Here is a 25,302-nt window from a genome sequence, read left to right on the forward strand (position 1 = left end):
CGATCTCGGCCAGGGGATCTTCCCCCAGCCACGCCACGGCAGGCGGCACCCCGGCCCTGTCCAACTCACTCAGGCCTCCCAGCATGATCCCGATGGAGCTGAGATTGGCGAATCCGCAGAGGGCGAAGGTCGTGATGGTTTCAGCTCGCACCTAGACCGCACAACAGCAGGGGAGTATCACCGTGGAGCTGTGTCTCCCCAGGGACCAGGGCCTCCCCCGACCCTGCCAGCCTCAGCTGGTGAGAGGCAGCCAAGACACACACACACACACACAGAGTGGGGCAGTGACGAGCTGACCCTGAGCCATCCCAGGGCGCTGAATAGCCAGAGCATGAGGCAGTGCCCTCCCTGGGCCAGGGGCCCGCTCTCCCTGGCCGCTGTACCAACGCTGGTGCTGCCCAGCACGGGCGGGCTCAGCCTTTGTGCTGCCTGCCTGGCCCCTGGACCTGCCAAGCCGGCGCACGGTGCTGCATTGAGACACACCCGTCCCTGCTGGGCGGCGGCTGGCTCTCTCCGGCAGCCTGCAGCCCTCGCTGGACACTTGGCCACGGCGTGCTCTGCCTCAGGCCGGACGCAGGGACGTCTGAGACACCGGGGAGATGGCTTCTGAGCCTGCAGCCACCCCAGGCTTTCCCTCTGCCCGGACTCGGAGTCCCCTCAGCTCAGCTCCTGGCCCTTCGCACCTGGTGCTGCTGGGCCTGGTCCGCTGAGTGGCCGCTCGTGGCACTCACCGACATCCACTGCTTTTGAGCTCCGTTCCACTCCTCCAGCCCCGCCAGCCGGTTCTTCTTGTACCGGGACAGCTGCTCATACGCCACAAACTCGTTCAGGAAGATTTTGATGCCAAGCAGCTCCGCCACCAGGGGCGCGTCTTCCCACTCTGCCCCCATGAGGAAAGCCACCGGCATCAGGACGTAGGAGCAGATGATCTGGGGCAGAGCCCCCGGGGGGCTGGTTAACACCCGGCGGGTGCTGGGCCCACAACCGGCAGTGCCCCGCCCCGCTGGTGGCCCAGTCGGTGCAGAGAGAAGCCGGTGCCCAGGGAAGGGGCACAAGAAGGGTGTGTGGTTTTCCGCAGCCGGCAAACCCCGGCTGGACTCGAGGGAGAAGGGAGACGAAGGCCCCTCCCCATGGGCAGAAGCGCAGGATGTGGCAGCAGGAGGTCTCAGGAGTGGGCCTGGGGGAGCCGGGCAGGGGAGGAGAGGTGGCAATGCAAGTCCTCGGCGCGGGGCGGGAGGCCGGGGCAGGCGGAGGGAGCAGCACTTCTGGGGCAGGAGCGCCCCAGCCAGGCGGAGGCAGGCGGCTGAAGGCCTGCGACCCGGCCAGGCGGGGGCGGCGGTGAGCGCCAGCAGGGTGGGGTGGGAGCATCCTGGAGGGGAACGGAGTCGAATTTGTACCGGTCTGGAGGACCCCGGCTGAACTGGACGGCCCCTGCACAGGCCTGACCAGCGCAGAGCCCAGGGAGCGGGCAGGGGAGTGCAAGAGGGTGAACAAGAGTGAGGGCGGGGCCTTGGGGAGGAGGAGGAGCAGAGACAGGAAGAGGCGGATCCAGGGCAGGGCCTTGGAGAGGAGGAGGAGGAGCAGAGACAGGAAGAGGCGGATCCAGGGCACGGCCTTGGAGAGGAGAAGGAGGAGCAGAGACAGGAAGAGGCGGATCCAGGGCAGGGCCTTGGAGAGGAGGAGGAGGAGCAGAGACAGGAAGAGGCGGATCCAGGGCAGGGCCTTGGAGAGGAGGAGGAGCAGAGACAGGAAGAGGCATTGTGAGGGCAGGGCCTTCGGGAGGGGGAGGAGCAGAGGCAGGAGGAGGCGTGAGGGCGGGGCCTTGGGGAGGGGGAATGCAGAGGAAAGAAGAGGCGGAGCCAGGGCTGGGCCTTGGGGAGGGGCAGAGGCAGAGGCAGGTGTTGTGAGGGCGGGGCCTTGGGGAGGGGGAGGGGCAGAGGCAGGAGGAGGTGTGAGGGCGGGGCCTTGGGGAGGGGGAGGGGCAGAGGAGGGAAGAGGCGGAGCCAGGGCGGGGCCTTGGGGAGGTGAGCGCCCTTGGCTGGGACAAGGGCAGGAGGAGGGGGAGGGGCAGCTTCTTGCTCCACCCCTTTGAGCCAGGCGGCGTTCGGGGGGCACGAGGGGCCGGGGCTGTGGCGCAGGGGGCGAGAGGGCAGAGCGGGGGCGCCCGGGCGGGGAGGGGCGGTACCTGGAAGGAGAGCGCCTGGATGTTCACCAGCTGCCCGCCCCAGGCCAGCGCGGCGTTGATGAACTCCAGCACGGCCAGGAAGGCGATCAGGTTGGCTGCAATGTTAGCGACCAGCCCCACCGCGGTGGTGGCACCGTTGCTGGCGGCTTCGAGGATGTTCTGCTCCGTGCTGGCGGCAGAAGGGGAGCGCTCAGGGGAGCCAGCAGCCCTGTACCTAACCCTACGCTACCAACGAGCAGGCCCGTGGCACCTCACAGACTAACCGGTGCACAGGTCATGAGCTCCCGTGGGTGAAACGAACCCCCGCCCGCCCCAGGGTCTGGCAGGGAACAAGTTGCCCTGTGCCAGCCCGGTCGGAGATGCCCCATCCAGGCCACAACTACGGCACCAAGCATCAAATGCAAGGGCGGGGCAGGGTGGGCAGGGCGGGACCAGGCTGGGTGGGGCAGGGGTAGGGCCAGGTTGGGTGGGAACAGGTGGGTGAGGCCAGGCTGGGCGGGGCAGGGCCAGGCTGGGCGGGGAAGGGCAGGGCAGGGCCAGGCTGCCTGGGCAGGGTGGGCAGGGCTGGGCTAGGCTGGGTGGGGACAGGTGAGCGGGGCAGGGCCAGGCTGGGCGGGGACAGGTGGGTGGGGTCAGGCTGGGCGGGGGAAGCGTGGGCGGGGCGAGGTCAGGCTGGGCGTGGCAGGGCCAGGCTGGGAGGGGACAGGTGGGTGGGGTGGGCATGGCAGGACCAGGCGACGCAGTGTGGGACTGTGGCACCTCTCCGGGCACACAGGGCTGGGAGTCACACGTTGCCCCCTGCCTGTCGACCCACGGCGCCCTGCCCGTGCCCGCTGGGGTTCGCGCCCCTCCCCCAGCCCTGGCACGGCCCCGCTCACCCTCTGCTGAGCTTCACCCCTTCCTTGCTCCTGAACTTGGACTCTTCCACTTCGGGGTAGACCAGCTTGGCCATGGCGAGGGCACAGGGCGCGGCCATCACGGAGGCAGCGATGAGCGAGGCGGGGTCGATCTGCAGCACACACTGGCCAGCTCCGGCACAGCGCCCGGGAGCGCCCGGAGCAGGCAGCGCCTGGGCTCAGCCCCGGGGCGTAGCGACGGGGCCCCGCCAGGGCGAGGAAGGGGGCTGGCTGGGGACGGCTTAGGTAAGGGCCTCCCAGCCAGAGCCTGCCCCCGAACCCCTCCCCCTCTGCACCTACACTGCTTCTCAGCCCCCCCCCCCCCCCAGCTCCCTGCTGCACCCCGTCTCCAGCCCGGGCTCCCCCCGCCCCCCGGGAGAAGGGCGGCCCTGGACCTCTTACCAAAATCTGGGGGTGGCCTCCCTCAGAAATGATTGCCCACCCCGCCCTGAGCTGCAGCTGCAGGACAAGAATGGCAGCAGCTCACCCCCAAGCCCCGCCCCTTCTCCGCCTCTTGCCCCCAAGGCCCCGCCCCTTCTCTGCCTCTCGCCCCCCCAAGGCCCCGCCCCTTCTCTGCCTCTCGCCCCCCCAAGGCCCCACCCCTTCTCTGCCTCTCACCCCCCCAAGGCCCCGCCCCTTCTCCGCCTCTCGCCCCCCCAGGCCCCGCCCCTTCTCCGCCTCTCACCCCCCCAAGGCCCCGCCCCTTCTCCGCCTCTCGCCCCCCCAAGGCCCTGCCCCTTCTCCGCCTCTAGCCCCCCCAAGGCCCTGCCCCTTCTCTGCCTCTCGCCCCCCAAGGCCCCGCCCCTTCTCCGCCTCTCGTCCCTCAAGGCCCCGCCCCTTCTCTGCCTCTCGCCCCCCCCAAGGCCCTGCCCCTTCTCTGCCTCTCACCACCCCCAAGGCCCTGCCCCTTCTCTGCCTCTCACCCCCCCCAAGGCCCTGCCCCTTCTCTGCCTCTCGCCCCCCACAAGGCCCTGCCCCTTCTCTGCCTCTCACCCACCACAAGGCCCTGCCCCTTCTCTGCCTCTCACCCTCCCAAGGCCCCGCCCCTTCTCTGCCTCTCACCCTCCCAAGGCCCTGCCCCTTCTCCGCCTCTCGCCCCCAAGGCCCCGCCCCTTCTCTGCCTCTCGCCCCCCAAGGCCCCGCCCCTTCTCCGCCTCTCGCCCCCAAGGCCCCGCCCCTTCTCCGCCTCTCGCCCCCAAGGCCCCGCCCCTTCTCTGCCTCTCGCCCCCCAAGGCCCCGCCCCTTCTCCGCCTCTCGCCCCCAAGGCCCCGCCCCTTCTCTGCCTCTCGCCCCCAAGGCCCCGCCCCTTCTCTGCCTCTCGCCCCCCAAGGCCCCGCCCCTTCTCTGCCTCTCGCCCCCAAGGCCCCGCCCCTTCTCCGCCTCTCGCCCCCAAGGCCCCGCCCCTTCTCTGCCTCTCGCCCCCAAGGCCCCGCCCCTTCTCTGCCTCTCGCCCCCCAAGGCCCCGCCCCTTCTCCGCCTCTCGCCCCCAAGGCCCCACCCCTTCTCTGCCTCTCGCCCCCAAGGCCCCGCCCCTTCTCTGCCTCTCGCCCCCCAAGGCCCTGCCCCTTCTCTGCCTCTCGCCCCTAAGGCCCTGCCCCTTCTCTGCCTCTCGCCCCCAAGGCCCCGCCTCCTTGCTTGCAGGATTGCTGAGCAGTGGCTGGCACAGGAGGTTCAGCGCCTGCCCACTTGTGGGTACCCGGACCTTTGGTTCAGGTGTCCTGTGGCACAAGTGGGCCCCTGACAACCAGGCAGCAGCGTTCCCAACTGGCACCTGGATGCAGACCCCCAAGCCGGCCTGTCCGGGTGACGCCGGCGGGGGGCAGTGGTGGCCCAGCCCAGGTAGCACTGCCTGCTCCGAGCTGGGGTGCCGGGCGGCTGGCTGCTGCGCTCACCCCAAAGGACATGTAGGCTCCCATCACGCTGCCGGCAATGGTGGCGAAGCCCCCGGTCATCACGGCATGGATTTCGGAGAGCGTCATCTTCTCCAGGTAGGGGAGGACGAGCAGCGGGGCCTCTGTCTGCACCACAGGGAAAGGCAACCAGGTGCCAGGCAAGCGGCAGAATCACGGGCACCCCCCTTGGCCGGTGGTGGCCTCCCATCTCCCCGGGCACTGCACCACCAGCACGCCACAGCCTCCAAGGAGCCTCTCCTCCGGCGGGGGAACTGGGACCCAGCCGCCCGCTCGGGCCACAGCCATGCATCCCTGAAGGGACTGGGGCAGACCCAGAGGCCGTGGGCAGGACCCTGATGTCTCCGCCTTTCTCAGGGGAAGGACAGCCCAGGAGCTGCTCCTGCTGCAGGGCTGGGGGCTCTCTGGCCCGACAGGGGTCGTGTGGGGCTCGGGGCCATGTCTTAGGGCTGCCCCCCCAGCAACACTCACCTGTCCCACGAAGATGTTTCCTGCCACGCTGAGGGTCTCGGGGGGGGTGGTGCCCATGGTGACTTGCATCAGCCAGGAGATCTGCAGGGCAGCAGGCACGGCTCAGCCTCAGGACCAATCCACAGGCCTTCCCCCCGCCCCAGTGGTAGACCTGCCCAGCTGCAGGCCCACATGGCTGAGGCAGAGACCCGGGGCGAGTGCCCTGGCACCAGGGCGTTCACCAGCCCTCACACGAGCTCAGAACAGCCTCACTGAGCTCAGATCTTCCAGCCACCTGGTTCCCTTCCCTAGGGACTCCTACTGCCCCAATCTGCCCGCAGCTCCTGGGGCTTGCGTGGGTGGCCACTGAAAGCTGGGGCTCTCGGCCAGGTGGCTCCCCTCAGGGCTCCAAGCATGCAGGGCGGGGCACAGGGCCAGGATGGGGAGTGACAGGGACCCTGGGGCACCTAGGTCTGTACAGCCCCAAGCAATGGGCGCAGCCCCCCAGGACCTGAGCTGCGATCCCCTGGGAGCCAGGGTTGGGTCTTACCTTCAGGATGACCCACTGCATGAGGCCGAGGTAGTAGAGAACGGACATCACACAGCTGAAGAAGACGACGATTGGTAAAGCCTGCAGGCAGAACGACCACGCAGGGGTCAGCCCAAGGCTGAGCCGGGGCTTGCCAGGAACCCGTGGTGGCAGAGCACAGGCTGAAGCCCCACAGCTCACCCCAGTGCCTGCGTGCTCGACAGCCCCCAGGACCTGGGGCGCCGGCAGAGCTAGGGCTGGCTCAGAAGGTAGCACGGGCCAGCAGAGGAGGGGCGCTCAGCGTCAGCTCTCGCTGCAGGCGCAGAATGGCCGAGCAAGAGCCACCCCGCCCCTCTGCCCCTCGTCCCTTGGGCGGTGCCAACGGCGTCCCCTCACAGGCGCAGCAGGGTGGCCCAGCTAGTTCCTGTCTCCCACAGTCTGCCCTATGGCCCACGTGCTGACCTGGAAGGCGAAGGCCTCCTCAATCAGTCTGTTCCCGAAGACGAAGCTAGAGCCGGCAGTGGTGTAACTCAGGAAGATCTGTGTGGGGAGATGGCACAGGTTGGGGGGCAGTGCCCTGGAGAACATACCACGGGGCCTCTTCACCTGCGACTGCCCGGGGCACACCCCACAAGCCCCCGCCTTCACAGCAACAACCCCTCCTGCCCCCGTGTGTTGGGGCACTGCCTGGCACGGGGAAGCCATGGGCCTAGACGGCTGCCCTGGACGGAGCAGAGAAGAGGCAACTGTGTCGGAGCTGAAAGTTTTAGTCTCTTTTACTCTCCTTTAAACTTTGAATTTTAAACTTAACAAGGTAGCAGGGTAAGGTAACATATTAACACATGCAACACTTACTGATTTTATTGATTACGTTCTTTAATTGAATATCTGCCTCCTGTTTTAGAGTTTAGTGAATTTGGTAAATAAGAGACGGTTTGGTATTGTGTCTACGTTAATAAGATTACAGGATGATGTTGAAGGCTGAAGCCTTAATTGTTTGATTTACAACGCCTTTACTCTGCTTTTCTCTGAGAGTCCTCGTAAGAGCTGTTTCGTGTGAAAGTGGTGTGTCTGTGGTGAGGTAAAGGTGTGAAGGTTACACCCAGGGCCAAAGGGCCGAGGAAGGAGGGGCAAAACATGGGTGAAGACAGACTTCATGATGTCAGAGAAGGACCATCAGCATATACCCTGGTCAAGAAGTGATTGGACTGGTAGATAGACAGCTCTAAAGCACGGAGCAGGCGCCGCTAAGGACAATCGATTCCAGGATGAGCCTTTCGGAGGTGTTTTGAGAACGACCGGTATCAAAAGAGAACACACCAGTCACAGACTGACACAGAAACCTCACTGGAGGAAAGGATTATAAAAGCAGGGTGCTTTGCCACGGGACTTTGGGTTCCTCTTGCCACCAACTCCAGGAGAGTGTGGGACTGACAAGGCCCTGCTGCCCCTCTGCGATCAGCCACTAGATTGCTCCAGGCTCTGGATTGGTAACTATAGCGTCGTTTGGAGCAACTCTGTCTGTCTGTCTGTCTGTCTGTCTCTCTCTCTCTGTGTGAGAGAGAGAGAGAGAGAGAGACTGAAGAACATATGCTACTGTTGTATTCTCAATAAATGCGGCGTACTGCGTTTTCCCGTATAAAAGATCTCGTGTGCGTCGTTTAAGCGTAACAACTGCAGCAGAGCTGGGATGTAAAGTGCTGTCACCAGGGGCTTCATGGCGCTGTCAGGGTTTCTCCATGGCCAGGAGCCAGGCCCAGATGAAGGGAACAGGGTGGGAAGCTGCCCCTGAGTGCCAGGACAATGAGGGCCACGTGAGCTAATGGGAACCAAGACAAGAGGAGGGCCAGAGTCTGCGAGGCCCCAGAACAGAGGTGGCATGGGAGAGGAACATTATAGGAACAGCTTGTCATGCCAGGTCCCCATGACGGCCTGGCCTGAAGCCATGGGCCAGCCTCAGCTCAAGCTTCAATCACTGAGCAAGAAACCTAGCCCCATGCCTGCCCACCCAGCCCCACCTCCACCCATTTCCCCAGCCCTGCCTTGACCCTCCACTCCTGCCTGCCCATCTCCACCTCCATATCAGCCTCACCCCCCACCTCGCCACTTCCCAGCTCCACGCTCAACTCTGGCGCCTCCGCCCTGCTCCCTCCACCCCGGCTGGCAGCCGGCCAGCACCGTGGCACCTCGGTACCTGGATCTGATTGCCAAGCCACTGGAACGCTTCAAACCCAGGGTTCGTCCTGATGATGATGATCCCAAGAACAAACTGCAGGCCAAGGCCCCACAAGACGGCTCTCCAGGACACCTGGCACCGAGACCAAAGCAGAGCCCTGCGTGTGAAGGAGTCCCACCCAGTTCTCACCCCAGCTACCAGCCTCTGTTAGTCACATGAGCTTCCATGCCCCCATGTCGTTGTGTGGGAGAAGCCAGCGGGCATGTCGCTGCCATGGAGATGGGTGCCATAGAAACCCCAAGATAGGCAGCGGGTAGGGCCAGGTGAGCACTGACGCTGCAGCACTGAGCTGAGGAAGCATCTTACATGCATCTCCCTTTCTTCCCTGCAGGGGTCCCACCAATCCACAGGAGCCTCCCGCCTCTGAGCAGGCTCCGCCCTCTGAGAGGCGGGGCTTCCTGAGGTTCCCTGAACTCTAGGTGGCTCCAAGAAAGCAGGAGGAGGTGGTGGAGTGGGAGGAAAACACAGAGAGACAGAGAGAGAGAGGAAGGGCCAAGAGAGATGGGCAAGGGAGATGGCCGTTGAGATGGTTGGAATGAGGTTAAGGGGGCCAGGGGACCAATCCCCTGTGTAAGTGCCCTTTGCACACCAACGGCCGGGCCCCAGAGCACACCTGGCTGCACAGAAGAAGCAGCGGGTGGGGGAAGGATAACACAGGTAGTCAGGCCCACCTAGGTGGCCACCTGCTTTCGGCATCCAACCCCCGTGCAATTCTGGCCCTCGGTCAGTATTTTCATCCCCGCCATGGTGGAGGCCAACGGGGCTCTCCTTGCCCAAGCTCAGAGGAGCGCCAGCCACAGCAGGAGGCCTGTGCTCAGTTCTCTGGCCCTGCCACCTCTCTGATCTCCACCAGGGAACATCGCCGGCTGCTCTCCCTCCCCGCTTTCCTCTGGGGCCCCCAGAGGCTTCTTCTGTGGGGCACCAGGACATAACGCATGCAAACCATGCAAGAGGCTGCATTCTCCCAGAGCCGATCTCGGCCCTCAGCCCTAGGACACGGCAGAGCAGAGCTGGCCAAGGAGACCCTCCCACGAAGAAGCGGCCTCTGCACCATTAGTCCAAGCCAGTTTTTCCTGTGTGAGAGTGCAGAACCCAAAGGAAACACGTCCACTTACCGCACCGTGGTGCTTGGAACAGGCGAAGAGGAACAGGACAAACGCACAGATGCCAGCGAACGAAATGAGCTGCTCTGGCCTTCTGGAGGTGTCCAGAGCCAGCCACAGGACCAGGCCAACCAGAACGGCCAGACAGAGCACCCTGCAAGGGAAGCAAGTTGGCCTGTTGGCCGGGCTGCAGGAATGGCTGGGAGCATGGCACTCAGTTCTGCCTCCTGTCAACCCAAGCTGACCTGGGAGGTGGTGCTCAGGAGCGCACTTAATTCATTCATAGAGTCAGAGATTCCAGGGCCAAAAGGGACCACAGTGATCATTCAGTCTGGCCTTCTGCACAGCCCAGGCCAGAGACTCCAGCCGCCGGCTCCTGTTAGAACTCTGACCGTTTGAAGAGCCCATCCATAAACATTCATACCCCACGTAGGTATTTGTCGACTGTGATCAAGTCACTCCTTAACCTCTCCGTGATCAGCTCAAGAGATTGAGCTCTGGGAGTCTATGGCTCCTGGGAATGTTTTATAACCCTTTAACACGGGCCACAACTCACGACCCTTCTCCGAATTCTCCCCAATGTACCAACACCCTTCTTCAGAAGCAGGGTTCCAGCAGCGGTCACACCTGGGCCAAAGACAGAGGTGCAATAACTTCTCTGCTTCTCAAGATCCCCCTGTTTATACCTCCCAGGAGCACAAAAGCCCTTTTAGCCATAGTGTTACACGGTGAGCTCACGGTCAGCTGATTATCCACCACAACCGCTACAGCTTTTTCAGAGTCATTTCTTCCCACGAGAGAGAGTCTCCAACGCTAGGTAGGGCCTGTGGTCCTTGTCCCTGGATGTCTCCATTTACATACCACTCCTCCAGTTTTTGTACCATCTGCCATGTTTACCAGCAATGATTTTAGGTTTATTCCCATGTCGTTCCCTCTTCACAGTAACATTTTAAGACTGCGCAGTCAGCCAGCTTGTAATTCATTTAAGGAGTGCCACGGTCATTTTATATCGTTCTCATTTTTTTAATCAAAATGTCACGTGATAGCAAGTCAAATGCCTCAAAAAATCTAATTACATTGCATCTACAACTATTATCTTCAGCAACTAAACTTCGAATCTCATCAAAGATATATCAAGTTAGTTCGATGGGATCTGTCTTCCGTGAACTAATGTGGATTGGCATTAATTACATTACCCTCCTTTAATTCTTTATTGATCAGGTCGCATACCAATTACTCCATTATCTTGCCTGAGATCAACGTCAAGCCAACAGGCTTATTATTATGGGAATCATCCTTGTAACCCTTTGAAAATATTTGCACAGGATTCGCTTTCTTCCATTCTTCCAAGACCTACTGAAAATCAACATTAGGAGTCCAGCAACCACCTCATCTGCTTCTTTTCAAACTCTTGAACACGAATTATCTGGGCCTGCTGATTAAAAATGTCTAACTTTACTAGTACTGTTCAACATCTGCCTTAAATACTAGTGGAATGGAAAGAGTGCAGGGGTGGGGAGGGGCAGAGCAGGGATGGGGTGGGAACAGAAAAGGTCCAACCTTCTCCCAAGCTAGAGGTGGCATGGGGAGGAGTCACATGCAGGCAGTCATGTGATTCGTGCCAAACCTTGTGTTTCTCCCGGACCATCAGCACCGCTTTTCACATCAGAGTCATGGGAACCATCCCACCAGGTCTGAGCAATACCAATTAAATCAAATTTATGCTCCCAACTGAGCAATTACGATTCCTCTGGTCTGTCACCCAAGCTCCTAGCACTGGTATTTAGGTAATCCAAGAACTTCTTCCCTCCGAAGTCTTTGGATTATTTTGTTCTTCACGTCTTGATTTTGTAAATTCTCAGATTTCACCTCTGTTCTAATGCCAGTCAACATGCCCTTGCGGATAGCAGATCTGGGCAGATCATTTTCTGATGAGATCACAAGTTTAGCTCAGAAAGGGAAGTGAGTTGACATAAAAGACTTAGATTTCCATAAGTCATTTGACAACATCCTGTATGACATTGTGAATTTAAAAAGTAGCCAACACTGAAGTGATTAAAAATGTAAAGGGTCACTTTTGAAATTGAATTGTAACACAGAGAAAATCTGAGGGATATTTTAGCAATGATTGGGAAGAAAACGTAAGATCATTGTTGTCAGATGCTACCAGCGCGGTGCTCTGCTCTCTCCAATGTTGGTATCACTCGGCTGCGTGCGTGTGTTCCCTCTGTGCGCTGCCCCAGCTCTGCAGATAGCCGACACAGCAGACCCGAAGAGAACCCCCAATGACCACAGAGTCTAGTAAGGTGCGAAGGCGCGTCGACCAGGTTTATGGCCGTATTGGACACAATAGTAGTTCCCTGTAGATTTCTCAGTCTAAGTCAGGGCATACTACAAATATGCACCCACGGTCAATGGACTCGGCTCAGTCAGTGGCAGGACTTTCCACTGCCCCCTCGGCCGGACCCAGACCACACCCCAGAAGTACATTATTATACACAGGTACAAACAATTTACACATCACTCCTGACGTATTGAGGTACACCCCTTCTAGGTGCCGCCTCTCCCCTTGTACATGTTGGTTCGAACAAAACAACTCTATCCATCATATTACCCTTCTGCCCCTGTCATTGGGATGGGTCGGCCTGTTCTTCCTTATCTGTGGAATGTTCCAGGGTCGGGTGTTCTGGTACCATGTTCCTACTTCACTATGCTAGGTAGATATGTTTATGCAACATCAACCCTCTTCTTGCCAATGTCTGTGAGCAATGCATCCCTTTAGCTCACGGCTGCACTTTGCTTTCTGTTAGCAAAGTCTTGACCATTCCTTTGGTTCAGGCCTAAGGCCTCATACTGGGCCTGTGCTTACTACAATCGTCGCTGGTGACTTTGCAGATGACACAAGATTTGGCGGAGCGGAAAGGAATGACGGAGACTGGTCAGTTCTCCGGAGCGTGCTGGATCGCCTGGTAAGATGAGTTTATTGGCACATCCGAGTGTTTTAACACAGCTAAATGCAAAGCCCTGCATCTAAGAACAAGGAATGTACAGCACTGTGTGGCAGGGCTCGCCGTGCTCCTGGGCTCCGGGCCTCTGTTTAGTCTACCAACCCCACAGCCAGGATACCGTTGCCCTTCTTGACACAGGGGCAGGGGAAGGAGGATGGTGGCCTGGGGGGAAACGGGACCTCACTCACTCATTCCAGGCTCCAGCCCGGAGACCCTGTGTGGCTGCTAGTGGTGGGGGAGGGTCCCCCTCACCATGAACACGGCAGCTCTTTCCCAGGCCACTTCCCCAGACGATTCCTCCCCCCCTGCATACCTCCTCCAGGTAGTGGCAGCCGTGGCAGCCCATTCCCGCTCCTGGTTTGGCTTCTCCTGTGTGATCAGCCTGCTTGGCCTTACACCAAATCTCAGGGCCTCCTGAGTAGGGACCTTAGCCCCTTGCAGCTGAGCTCTCCTCTCCTCCTCTGGTGCCTCTAGAAAAACGCCACGCCACGCCACGCCACGCCACGCCACGACTTTCTCCCCCCTGCATACTGGGCAAAGGGTTCTTTTAAAAGCAGGCTTAAGTGGGACCAGCTGGCCCCACTTGCCCCAGGGCAGCTTCCTCCCCAGCTGCTCACACTCTGCTTGTTTGCCTGCCCTGCTTTTCCCTCTTGTCCCCTCCCAGCCCTACCTCGTCACAATCGTTAAAGTCCTGGAAGTCAGGGACCGGGAAGAGGACTTAGAGGTATGGTGGAAACCAACTGAACACGTGCTCCCTATGGCTAAGAGAGTTAAGAGGATTCTTAGCTGGGTAAAGACGGTAGCATCAAATCAGAGCTGGGACAGGGCATGACCTCTCTCTACCGCACAGCAGAGACCATTACTACACCCTGGGAGGCTGAAAACCTGGAGAGGTGCCAGAAGAAGAAGCCAAAGAATGATATGCCGTCTGGACGGTCTGCCTTCCGGTGAGAGATTAAGGAAACTCAGTCCGCAGTTCATCAAAAGGCAGGTTCACAGGAGATGTGATCACCGTACGTGCCTCCAGGAGGACAAGTAGCCTCACCGTAATCACCGGCCGCATGCAGAGCAAGGCAGAAAAGCCCAGGGCATTGACTGCCTCCGACACCCACTCCCAGGTGGGAGGTTTGCTCTTTGAGACAAGCAAACTGCAGTATGGAGAGGCACAGCCCCTCTTCGCACTCCCTCAGCAGCTGTCAGATCCCTCCCTGGAGAGGCCTCTAGTGCCCGTGCGTGCCAGCCTGCGTCTGCCGGCTTTGGCACAGCTCCCAGGCCTGGAGTCCAGCATAGGCCCAGCTTGGGCACGCCCACAGGGAACCTCAGCGTGCACGCGCCATCCCAGTGGCCCCGTACCCGATGGATGTGTCCACAGCCAAACTCACCATCTCAGCCACGGCCAGCACTTCAGGCAGCATTTCTGACAGGGGCTCAGAAGCGCCACCAGCTTGGCTCCCCAGCGCTTCTGAACGAAGTCCCAGCCCACGAAGAAGATGACCAGAGCAGTGATAATGACCAAGGCGAGGGCTCGCTGGAAGTCCAGCCAACAGGCTGCGATGAAATAGGCCAGGTACGCTGAGGAGAAGGAGGACAGAGGCAGGGAGCGGTTTCCGGGCCAGTTCAGCTCTCACCACCCCTCCAGCCTTTCTTCCCCCAACCCACCCCACACAGCCCCTTCCATGCCAACGTGGCCACAGCAGTTAGGCCGGCGGACTCCTGGGCTTGGAGTGACCAGCCACTCCTGGGGGCTGGAGGGCCCCATGGGAAGGCAGATGAAGGGATCTCTGCAAGAGGGGCAGGGGCAGACCTGCGCCACCCCAGAACTGGAGATGCCCGAACGCCTGTGAGCAGAAGGTCTGACCAGGTGCCGTGAGGTAAGAATGGCCCACGCCCAGGAGCGGAACTGCACTCTGGCGCCACCTCGATGGGATCTGCCCGGGAATCCAGGCTGGCCTGTGGCCTGCTGCATGCACTGAGTCGGGGAGGCCAGTTGGTGGACCAGAGGCTCTTGGTCCTAGTCTCCCTGGTCCCCAGGGAGGTCTCCCCTCACGCCACGAGCGGGCTGGGCCGTCTCACCTGCACACAGGAAGCCCAGGAAGATCTTCCGGAGCACCTCGGAGTGAGCCTCACAAAACCTTCTGGCCCATGAGACGGGCTTCGTTGTGCGCCTGAAGGGATGCAAGCAGAGACCCCGGTGCGCTTGCAGGGCGCCTGCTGAGCGAACCTCCCCTCAGGCGGGAGACGCTTGTGCCCAGCGGGGCTTGGGGCAGCCTAGTCACACCCACTTCCCCCCGCCGTGGCCTGCCACACGAACATCTCCAGATTTCCCAGCATTTTGGGAAAGATGTCCCCGCTCCACTACTGCCCTGCAGTGTAGGGAACGGCACCCTCCACGGGCACCGAGGCCAGGGGTGCTTCGGGGCTGAAGCGCCCTTGGAAAAGAAAGGGTGGGTGCTCAGCCGTGACTTTGGCGGGCTCCGTGGGTCATCTGTTTGGTGATGGGAGGGGGCGGAGCAGAACAGGGAGGGTGGAGCCTTGGAGGAAGGGGCGGAGTAGGAGCCAGGCCTTGGGGCAGCCAAGGGGTGAGACTTCCACTGGGGAAAATGCAAGTCGATGTCTGTTGTGCCCTTCACTGTAAGCTCAGCAGAGCTCTGCTGCTGAGGTGGTTAAGCGAGCTCCTCCCGTCCATCACGCATCGTGAGTGGGGGACTGTTATCATCCACCCATGTCATTGATAAGATAACGGAGCTTGTGCAAGGCCTCTGCAAGCAGAGCTGCCTAACAGAACAAAGTCCCATCTGCTTTGTCCCACAGTCCCTCGGAAGGAGCATGCCAAATCAGCTGCTCCTGTGACAGGCACACAGGGTGGCTCTTGCAGCTGCCTCTTGCCGGTAGACCACATAACCCAGACCTGGAGAAACCCAGGCCTTAGCCCCACTGTAGCCAGCACAGCAAGGAACCCCTCCTGAAAAGACCTCGGCTGACCAGCTGGCTCTGGAACTTTTGTCTAAAGGAAGCTACGTTTCTGGAGCGTTGGAGCACCTAGTCGTGACTCTCCCAGGTGAAGAAATGTGTTTTTTCCAGAAGTGGGCTGTTAGAACCATAAGCACTGGAATAAATTGCCTGGGGAGGTTGCAGAATCTCCATCACTGGAGATATTTAAGAGCAGGTTAGACAGATATCAATTGGGGATGGTCTAGAGGGTGCTTGGTCCTGCCATGAGGACAGGGGGCTGGGCTTGATGGCCTCTCGTGGTCCCTAGAGTTCTGTGGCTCTATGATTAAGGAGCCTGGAGTGGTCTGCACGAGCCAGCTGGGCTGCCAACCAGTTTGGTGCTGGTAAAGCCAGGGCGGTAGTTTCTGAGGTGATCAGGCCTGTGGTTTACACTGAGGTGACGAGCTCGGAAGAGACTCCCGCAGGAATTGCTGGCTTGGAGAGAACAGGGATTCCGAACTGGGCCAGAACACTCATGGGACTAGGGCTGGAAAAGCCTGTGTAATTAGTTAACTGACTAAACGGGGGTGGGGGAGCAGCCGAAGGCACCGTTCTAGCCTGGCTGGGCTGGAGCAACCCCCCACCCTCTGTGCTCCCAGGCCCAAACGCAGATAAGGGCTGCTCTGCTTGTACTAAAGTGCCCCCCACGTGCAGCAGCTCCAACAGCTTCACCATGACCAGGAAGCCTGCTCTGTTCAGTCTGGCGCTTGCTGGTTAACTGGTTAACCACTCACATCCCCAGATGGGACCGGATGCCCGCAGACTGTCCTCCTCGAGGAGCACATGAGGACATAACCCACAAAGAGCAACACCCCATGGGTGTAACTTTGCACCCTGCTCTTCTCCCAGGGCCATGGAAGCCAGGCTCCACTGCAGCTTCCAAACGCGCGTGCAAGCCGCTGGCCAGCGAGGGTGGGGTTCCCTTGCTGTGCTGGGCACAGTGGGATAAAGTAGGGGTCTCGTCACCCGTCCCAGTTGCACAGACCGCTGGTGCAGCAGCAGCTGGGGCTCAGCTACAAAGGAAGAACCTTCCCATCCATAGGATGAGATGGAGTGGCTGCTCCAGACTCTGCGATTCTGGGGGGCCCCACAGCAACCGCCCCAGCCATCATATGGATGGGAGGGGGAAGGATTACCTAGGGCTGGGGCTGAGACGGGGTATTACCTGGTACTAGGGATTGCGCACCGCGGCAGTAGCAGCCTCAGGGGGTCACCTGCCCCCGGGCCCCACTCACCATGGTGCGACCCACTGGGGATGCTACCTTTGCTTCCCACAACCCCCAGTCCCAGGTGGCCCCCCGGTCCCATTGCAGGGGGGAGGGTTAAGGGAGCGGGGCGGAGGTGGAGCAGGGGAAGGGTGGGGCCTGGGGCACTGGTGGGGGATTTCCACAGGTCCTGCCCCACCTCTTAGAATCACAGAATCCCAGGGCGGGAAGGGACCTAGGTCAGGAGGTCATCTAGTCCAGCCCCCTGCTTCAAGCAGGATCAACCCCCACTAAGTCATCCCAGCCAGGACCTTGTCCAGCCGGAACTTAAAAACCTCAAGGGATGGAGAATCCACCACCTCTCTAGGCAACACATTCCAATGCTTCACCACCCTCCTGGGGAAAGAGTTTTTCCTAATATCCAACCTACTCCTCCCCCTCTGTAACTTCAGACCATCGCTCCTTGTTCTGCCGTCTGTCACTGCTGAGAACAGCCTCCCTCCATCCTCTTTAGAGCCCCCTTCAGGAAGCTGAAGGCTGCTATTAAATCACCCCTCAGTCTTCTCTTCTGTAAACTAAACAAGCCCAAATCCCTCAGCCTCTCCTCCTAGGTCTTGTGCGCCAGCCCCTTCATCATTTTCATTGCCTTCCACTGGACCTACTCCAGCACATCCACATCTTTTTTATACTGGGGTGGGGCAGGCCCAGAACTGGACGCAATACTCCAGATGTGGCCTCACCAGTGCTGAGTAGAGGGGAATAATAACTCCTCTAGATCTGCTGGAAATGCTCCTCCTAATGCACCCCAATGTGTCGTTAGCCTCGTTGGCTACAAGGACACACTGCTGACTCATATCCAGCTTTGGGCCAGCCCTGTATAAAGCTGAAAGTTGTGGCTTCACACCCTCCTCAGAAACCATTTAAAAAATAACCATCAGCGCTTGGTTGCGTCTGTACCACCAAGTGAGGTCGGCCCAGAGACCTCGGTCAGGGGCGTGAAAAATCCACAGCAGTGAGCAATGTTGTTAAGCCAACCTAACCTCCCATCAGCCTAGTTACTGCCTTGTTGGACAGTGGAGTAACTACGCCAAGAGCAGACCTGCTCTCATCAGCGTAGGTCGTGTCTGCACTACAGCCGCTGTCGTGGTCCTCAGCCAACAAGCCCTTCACGTGGGGTGATGGCTGAACATGGCTCCATTGCAAAGCTGGCTGGGCAGAAGACCACAGGGATGTCTATACTGCTGTGGAAGCCCAAGGTTAGGGGCACCGGAGCCAGTGGACTCAAGGTGTGAGCAGCTACACTGATTGCCAAGCCTAGGTTAAGAATTTCTTTAACCCAGGCCTCAACCTGGGGCTCCACTGTCCACACGGTTGTCTCAGCCCCAAATCCAACCAGCCCTGTCCCAGACATCCGAGCAGTCTCCTGAACAGCGGCTGCTCTAGGCCTGTGTTCCTGGCACAGCCGGGGAAAGGCCACAAGTCCACACTGCCCAGACGGGAGGTCTGAACAGCTGCCCACACATTCTGCCGGGTTGGCGTTTTGGTCCGGGTGCTCCCTGCAGCCAGAGCCAGCAACGTGGAGGACGCAGCCCATCAGGAATGTCTCAGGCGTGGGCTTTCGCTCCCGTGGCAGGATGTGGGCAGAGCTGCCACGAGGGACCCACAAGGCCTTTCCGTGGTGTTTGCTGCCCCACCGATGGGCTCCGACAGCGCTAGTGACGGCAGCAGGAAGAGGACAACGCAGACGGGGCGGACTGACACTGCTCACGGCACTCGTTATAGCATTGATGCTCCCGACACAGACTCACGCTGGAGCGAGCAGAGCCACAAGCCCAGGCCGGCAGGACCACATTGTCACACAGCTCTGGGATGACCAGCATTTCTGGAGCATTGAGAGCCCCTTGTCTTGACTCTAAAGAAGCGTGCATGGCGGTGACCAGGCCTCCTCTGAACCAAGCTGCTGGAACCGTAACGGGCCTGTAGCCGTCGGCGCTACCGGTTTGGTGCTGGGAAGTTGACTGGGTCAAGTGCTGGTGGCTTCTGGGGGGAACTGAGGTCTGTGGTTTACCACAAGGCGAGAGGCACAGAAGATATTCCTGGAGTCATGGCTGGCATTGAGAGACCAGAGGTTCCAAACTGTGCCCGAAGAGCCCTAGGGCCCACGTGCCCCTAGCTTGCCCTTCCCGAGGCGCTCAGGAGACTGTGCACGGCAAAGAGCATGACAGGATAATTATGCGCAGGGCAGCCATTTTCCCCTCCGCTGCATTGAGGACACTTGGTGAAATTGCTCAAAATCAGGCAAGTTTAATGGCAACCAATCAGATCTAGGCAGCAGTGGCCCCAATGTCATAAGACCTCCAGGAACCAGTGGGGGAACAGGAGCCTTGGGGGGTCCAGACCAGAGGGGGACCTCAGGCACAGGAGTACTAAGAATTTGATTTTGGGCGGCAGAGGCCAGCAGGGCTCAAACCAGCCCCAAGTGGTGGGCCTGGGGAGGGAAGCGCCACCTGCCCCACAACACACCTCAGCAGGCCCCCCGGCTGCACTGGGAATGAGGGAGGTGCAACCAAAATTTATAAATCAAAGAGCACGTCTCAGCTCTAAAAGTTTGAAAACAGAGCAGTGTGCAGGCAGGGGGTAGCTAGGGGCAGTGTGCAGAGATGGGGTAGCTAGGGGTCAGTCGGGGGGTGTTAGGGGCACCAGCCAGAGGAAGAGCCGCCCTGCACTGCCCCACCTCCAGCTCCCTGCCTCCAAACTGGCCCAGGCACAGGGACTGGTCCCTAGACTGCCTTGCACTCACACTGCAGCGTTGGAGGGAGCCACATCCCTGGTGACCCCTTGATCTGCATATGGGCTCACAGGGCTTTCTGCCGCATGGGGTGCCCTGGGGATCCGGGATTCTGCCCTGCTGCTCCCAGCTTCAGCGGGGTTGAGGGGGTGGAGGCTTCAGCCCCACAGCTCCTCCCCCAGTGCTGTGGCTCAGGATCTGGGTTCCAGCATCAGTGCCACATGGACCCCCCACAAGGGCTGGTGGACCGCGGCAGAGAACCCCTGGCTTTAGGTTACACACGGGGCGGGGCGGCGCACACACAGTGCTGATGCTCCTCCTACCTGACCTAGCTTCATTCCACTTCTCCCCTCAGCCTGAGGCTGCCACCTGATCCCCCTGACCAGACACAAACAAGACACGTTGCTGACGGACCAGCGGGGCGTGGAGAATAAGGGACAAGGTGCCCATTTTTTTTAAAAGGCAGGACATCAGCAAGGGGGCTTAAATATGGGACTGCCACTCCCCCCCCAGAGAAGTGGGACAGATGCTCATGTAGGCCAGTTTAAGAATGCCAATGTTGTCCGCATTGGAATCATTGGCTGCCAAGGTTTTCCAGCCAATGGGATTCTCCACTCATGATGGGTTTGTCCCCTATTCCCACCACATGACATTGTCATAAATGGAGTTACTGGCCCCATGAATATTCTGGGGGACCACGCGCACCTCCTTTCTGCGTTGGCTTCTGAAAACGTCTCCTGATCTCCAAGGCCCTGGCCACAGGCATACTCTCGGCAGGTGTAGAATAGTGGGGGAATGTGCTGATCAAAAGCCCACAGATGATGTTTAGATGCCAGTGTCATCAAGGCTGTCTGCGTTAGCCTGGCTTGCTGTGCTCTTCACGACCGTTGTGAGGCCACTTCCTCCTGAATCAACCCATGAACTGCAACACTTAGGCAGGAAGCATCCCTGTGATAGCTGGAGTGGAGTGTATCCAGGCACCAGAAATCAGGGCTGCTCTGTGCACGCATATCATGGACTTGCCTGACCCAATGGAAGAGGTGGGGTAGTATCTTTATGACCCTGCAGGGAAGGCAGGAAGTGTTGATTGCTCCTGTGTGAGAAATGCTTGGTTATGATGCACTTTTAATGGACAGAAGTGCTTATGAAATGGAGCCAAAAAAAGAAACAGTACGGATGGAGCTATCCAAAATATCAGCAATACCAAAGGCTTTAGAAGTGACCAAGAACAAAGTGCACCAACAACTGCAATCGGTTAAACTATGTATGAGACACTCTTCCTACACTTCTGTGAGTTCCCAAATCTCTCTATTCTCCGTTCCCTTCCATCTATATTTGCCGGACCCTCCATTGTCGACCCTGTGGCCTTAGACCAGATCCCTCAGAAACCCACAATAGACAGTCTTGACCTGTCCCCTACTATGGATGAGGTCAAAAAGGCAATCAGCCAGACCAGCTCTGGCAAAGCACCTGGGATGGATGGTATCCCTGCTGAAATTTTCAAAGCAGCAGGACCAGTGTCACTTGAAGCCTTTCACAACATCCTGACCAGCATCTGGGAAGATGAAGACATGCCCAAAGACTTTAAGGATGCCACAATCATCTTGCTCTTCAAGAACAAGGGCAACAAAGCTGACTGCGGAAATTACCAGGGTATCTCCCTTCTCTGTACTGCTGGGAAGATCTTGGCTCAAGTCATCCTCAACCGTCTGATCACCAGCATCTCAAAGGAGAACCTACCAGAGGCACGGTGTGGTTTTTACCCAGGCTGCGGCACCATTGACATGATCTTTGCTGTTTGTCAGGTCCAGGAAAAGTGCATAGAGCAGAACTTGGATCTGTACTCTGTCTTTATAGACCCAACCAAGGCATTTGGCACCATCAACAGAGAAGCCCTGTGGATTATCCTGTCAAAACTTGGCTGCTCGAGAAGATTCGTTAACCTCATCGTTATCTTGTTCCACAGTGACATGACTGGCTTTGTTCTTTCAAATGGCGAGTCCTCAGATCTATTTGAGATATTCAATGGTGTGAAGCCAGGGTGCGTGCTGGCCCCAGTGTTATTCAACCTCTTTTTCACGTGCGTCCTCAGCCACGCAGTTAGGGACCTGGACCGTGGAGTCTACACAAAATACAGACTTGAGGGGTCACTTTTCGACCTTCGTCATCTGAATGCTAAAACCAAGACACTTGCGAGGCTCATCTTTGAAGCCCTTTTTGCTGAGGGCTGCGCACTTGTGGCACACAAGGAATCTGATCTCCAGCTCATCGTCAACAAGTTTGCTGATGCCACTCGCCTCTTTGGTTTGACCACCAGCCTAGGAAAGACCCAGGTGCTGTTTCAACCTGCTCCAGGGTCTGCTGCTCTCCCCGCTTCAATCTTTATTGAAGGAACAGAGTTAAAAACAGTAGAGGAGTTCAAGTACCTTGGCGGTGTGATAGCCAATGACGGCTCCCTTGACAAAGAAATCAATGCCAGAATCTGCCAGGCCAGCCGGGCACTAGGACGTCTGAGAGCGCGAGTGTGGAAACAGCACAATATCCGACAGTCCAGTAAACTGAAAGCGTACAAGGCTGTAGTCCTGACCAGTCTCCTGTATGGCTGTGAAACCTGGGCCTTGTACAGAAAACATATAAAACTGCTGGAGGCTTCCACACACGCAGCCTGAGGTCAATATTGCACATTCAATGGCAGGACAGAGTTACAAACTTGGAGGTCCTGGACAGAGCAGGAACCACCAGCATGGAAGCCATGATTCTGAAAGCCCAGCTTCGCTGGACAGGGCACGTCATACGAATGGAGGAGTCAAGAATCCCTAAGCAACTCCTCTACGGTGAACTCTCCCAGGGCACAAGGAATCCAGGTAGGCCTCACAAGAGGTATAAAGACTGCGTGAAGGCCAACATTGCTCCTGCTGGTTTAAAACCAGATCAGCTGGAGCAGCGTGCAAAAGACCAACCAGGCTGGCGTGCTCTCGTACGACATGCGTAGGACAACTTTGAAGAGCAGCGACGCATGCGCCTCATTGATGCTCGTGACAGGAAGAAAGCGACAGCAGCAGCCGCACCAACAGAGCCAGGACAACTCCCTTACCCCAGCTGTGAACGCCCATGCCGGTCAAAGCTTGGACTCAGCCACACGCAAGCCCACAACCCCTGAGCCTGTGCAAGCTCAAGACAACATTGTTGGACACGACAGACTAGCTACTACTATATTTGCTGGGCACTTGGTGCTGGGGGGGCAGGGTTTGAGACATCCACACAGAAGGGATCCAGCACCAAGGACTGCATGGGATACCCTGGCTTTGTTCAGCCTCTCACCGGAGCAGAACCCATGAGCCATCCAACTCTGGAGCTGTCCAGGTTCCAGGAACTGTGAATCAAGTGTTTGTTCCTATGTTGCTACCCTGTTCCCAAGCCATGTGGCCATTGCAATCCTTTCTGCTCACCTCTTGGCATGTCCTTCCTCTAGTTGCCAGCCCCCTTTTCCCTTTGGTACTTGACCTACTTATTGTCCTGCCTAGAACTTCAGCCATAAGTTCTCATGGAAACGTATCCTCTCAGAACATTCCAGGAAGACACGTTGGCCCAGGCTTCTGCAGCGTGGGTGAGCTGTGGAGATGCTGCAGTTTGTAGCCATTGAGGGGGCCTGAAACAGGATGAGACACAGAGGGTTACTGTCTCCAACAGCTCAGCGCAGGAGAACACGTGCTCATTTTGGAATTTCAAGGACAGAGTATATTACTTTTTGAAACTGAACTTCAATATATCATCAGAAGGCTCCTTCGGCCCACAGAATCTCCCTGAACACAGCCAAGTTAATCGCGGTGAAAGATGTGCTGACGCGAACAATCCCAGCTTTAAAAACATACTTAGGGAGGAGGTTGGTGGCCAGGGTGTTGGTGGGAAACCAGGTGTGATGCCTTGGAAGAGTTTAAGTGGATGATGAGTGACCAGCACATTTGTGGCTGGAGCTGGCTGGTGAGCTACCAAAATGGCTCCGAAAAATCTGCCCTTCCTCAAAATGTGACTACAGACACGGTGTTCCAGCTGTAGGGAAAAATTGCAGCATTTTCTGGTCTCTGGAATTCTATGTCGGGGGCTCTGGAACTACCTGCTGGAAGCTAAGCGCTTGGGCATCTGCCAAGGAGAAAGTCTGGTTGCACTCAGCTGATTAGCAGAGCACCCACAGCCCCCTACGCCAGCAGCAAGTGTTTCTATTGGAAGTGCACATCTGTACATGCTTTTGTGCATGTAACAAAATTTATTCTGCCCATGGATCAAAAAATTAAAGGGAACCCTGCCCAGGGCTTATAATATCTTTTGGCATGGGCTGATAGAGTGGAAACCCCACCCATTCCCACTCTATTAAATGAACCCAGAAACCTACCAGACTCCAGGGCAGCTTCTCCCTCTTCCGTTTCCGCTGCCAGCTCTGCGGTGGGCCGTTCCTCCAGGGGCAGACAAAAGCTCCTCTGAGTCTGGTCGCAGTTTCATCAGCCGAGTCACTTTGTTTGCCTCATCCAGAGATTCCTACGCTAGCTCCTGAGGCCACCAAGGCGTCACCCTGGCTGAGCAGGCTGTCACGCCCCACTGGAGGAGCGGCACACGGCACGGTATTCAGCACGCAATCAAACCCATTGCAAGAAGGCCACAATGGGTGAGATGCCAGATACACAGCCCCAGTCCTGGTTCTCCAACAGTCACTTGTGAGCTCCTCCATCTGAAATTCCAACACTACCAGTTTCTCTGCTGATATTCGTGTGCCTTCCCCGGACTTTTCCTGAAATCGCCTGTTCTGCTGGCCCAGCACCAGAGCTGATCTCTGGCTGTCTGCTGTGACCATGCAGTGCACTTTCCGGGCGGTATCCATTGCAAACACAGACTGCTTTCCTGCGGTGTGTTTGCCCCTTGGCAGTCGGACTAAAACTTGGGGGTTAACCACAAAGCTGTGGTACCAGAACAAGGGGAGGTGCTTCCATCTCCCTGCAGCCCATTAACAATTCTTGGGAGAGGACAAAGGAAGCCAGCCCAAAGCACTGTGGGATACTTTTGGTAGATTCCAAGGAGCAGAGTCCAAGGGGCATTGCTGCTACGCTGCAAAACAACAAGGCTCGAATTCTACGTCCTACCTTGACTCCGACTCAGACCTTCCATCTTCATGGGGTCACAGACCCACGAGCGTGCGGCCGACAGCCGTCTGTGTAGACGGAAGAGGGGGAGGGTTTGAGCTTGAGTCAAAGTCGGGGCTTCCCTTGCAGTGTAGACATACCTGAAGTGGTTGTGCGCTAACCTCTGTTTTACTGTTGCATTTGCAGTGAGTGGGTTTGGGTTAACGGAGCTGTTTGGGGAGAGTCCTGGGATTACTATACCTCCAAAAGGTGCCGCGTATGGCTCTCTCCTCTCTGTTGTTCTCCAGAGGCGGATCCTGTTCTCCCTCAGGGAGTCCTTCTTCTTCCTGTAAAACACCCTTTTAGTGGTCTCAGAGCAGGTCCAAAGGCCAGTGCAGAAGAGAAGGGAAGATTTACCGTGGCGTTGAAAGCTGTGTTGTCCAAGCCCCGCTCAAGGCCCCCGAGTGGAATTTTGACATCCCCCATATCCTGATGAGCTCCAGCTACAACACAAACACTCGAGTTAGTTGGATGCCCCCGCACCAGAGAGCACCACTTGGTTCCTGAGCTGGGTGGCCGCAGTCATTTGAAACTCTGAGCTGCTTCTGCGCTCTGGACCCAAGGCAGAGAAGCCCAGAGCCCAGGCTAGGCTGACCACCTGCAGAGTACAGGCCAGAGAACTTCCTGACCTAGTTCTCAGATCAGAGCGCTTCAGAAAAACATCCAGTCCCGAGTTAAAAATTGTCAGTGATAGAAAATCCACCACGACCCACTGGCTACTACCGCTGACTGTTAAAAAGAGACACCTGACAGCCAGTCTTGTATCCAGCTTCAGTTTCCAGCCCAAGGCTCATGTTAGACTGTTGTCTGTTAGACAGAAGAGCCCACAA

The 25,302-nt window shown here is 58.2% G+C and overlaps 1 protein-coding gene across 1 annotated transcript in view; it reads right to left on the reverse strand.

Moving 5' to 3' along the window:
* SLC28A1 (solute carrier family 28 member 1) overlaps positions 1-24,898 on the reverse strand; it is a 36,941-nt gene extending 12,043 nt beyond the window's left edge. The window contains exons 1-14 of the mRNA XM_075007185.1: positions 24,830-24,898; positions 24,674-24,759; positions 14,391-14,482; positions 13,700-13,889; positions 9,322-9,463; positions 8,165-8,278; positions 6,433-6,510; positions 5,992-6,072; positions 5,463-5,543; positions 4,974-5,099; positions 3,064-3,194; positions 2,186-2,354; positions 732-929; positions 70-151 (exon numbers count right to left, since the gene is read on the reverse strand). Coding sequence (XP_074863286.1) covers positions 70-151; positions 732-929; positions 2,186-2,354; positions 3,064-3,194; positions 4,974-5,099; positions 5,463-5,543; positions 5,992-6,072; positions 6,433-6,510; positions 8,165-8,278; positions 9,322-9,463; positions 13,700-13,889; positions 14,391-14,482; positions 24,674-24,759; positions 24,830-24,898 — 1,639 coding nt within the window. The remainder of the gene's footprint in view (positions 1-69; positions 152-731; positions 930-2,185; positions 2,355-3,063; positions 3,195-4,973; positions 5,100-5,462; positions 5,544-5,991; positions 6,073-6,432; positions 6,511-8,164; positions 8,279-9,321; positions 9,464-13,699; positions 13,890-14,390; positions 14,483-24,673; positions 24,760-24,829) is intronic.
* Between the last annotated feature and the right edge of the window lie 404 nt (positions 24,899-25,302).

The sequence above is a fragment of the Carettochelys insculpta genome, chromosome 12 (assembly GCF_033958435.1).
Source record: "Carettochelys insculpta isolate YL-2023 chromosome 12, ASM3395843v1, whole genome shotgun sequence".
Lineage (NCBI taxonomy): Eukaryota > Metazoa > Chordata > Testudines > Carettochelyidae > Carettochelys > Carettochelys insculpta.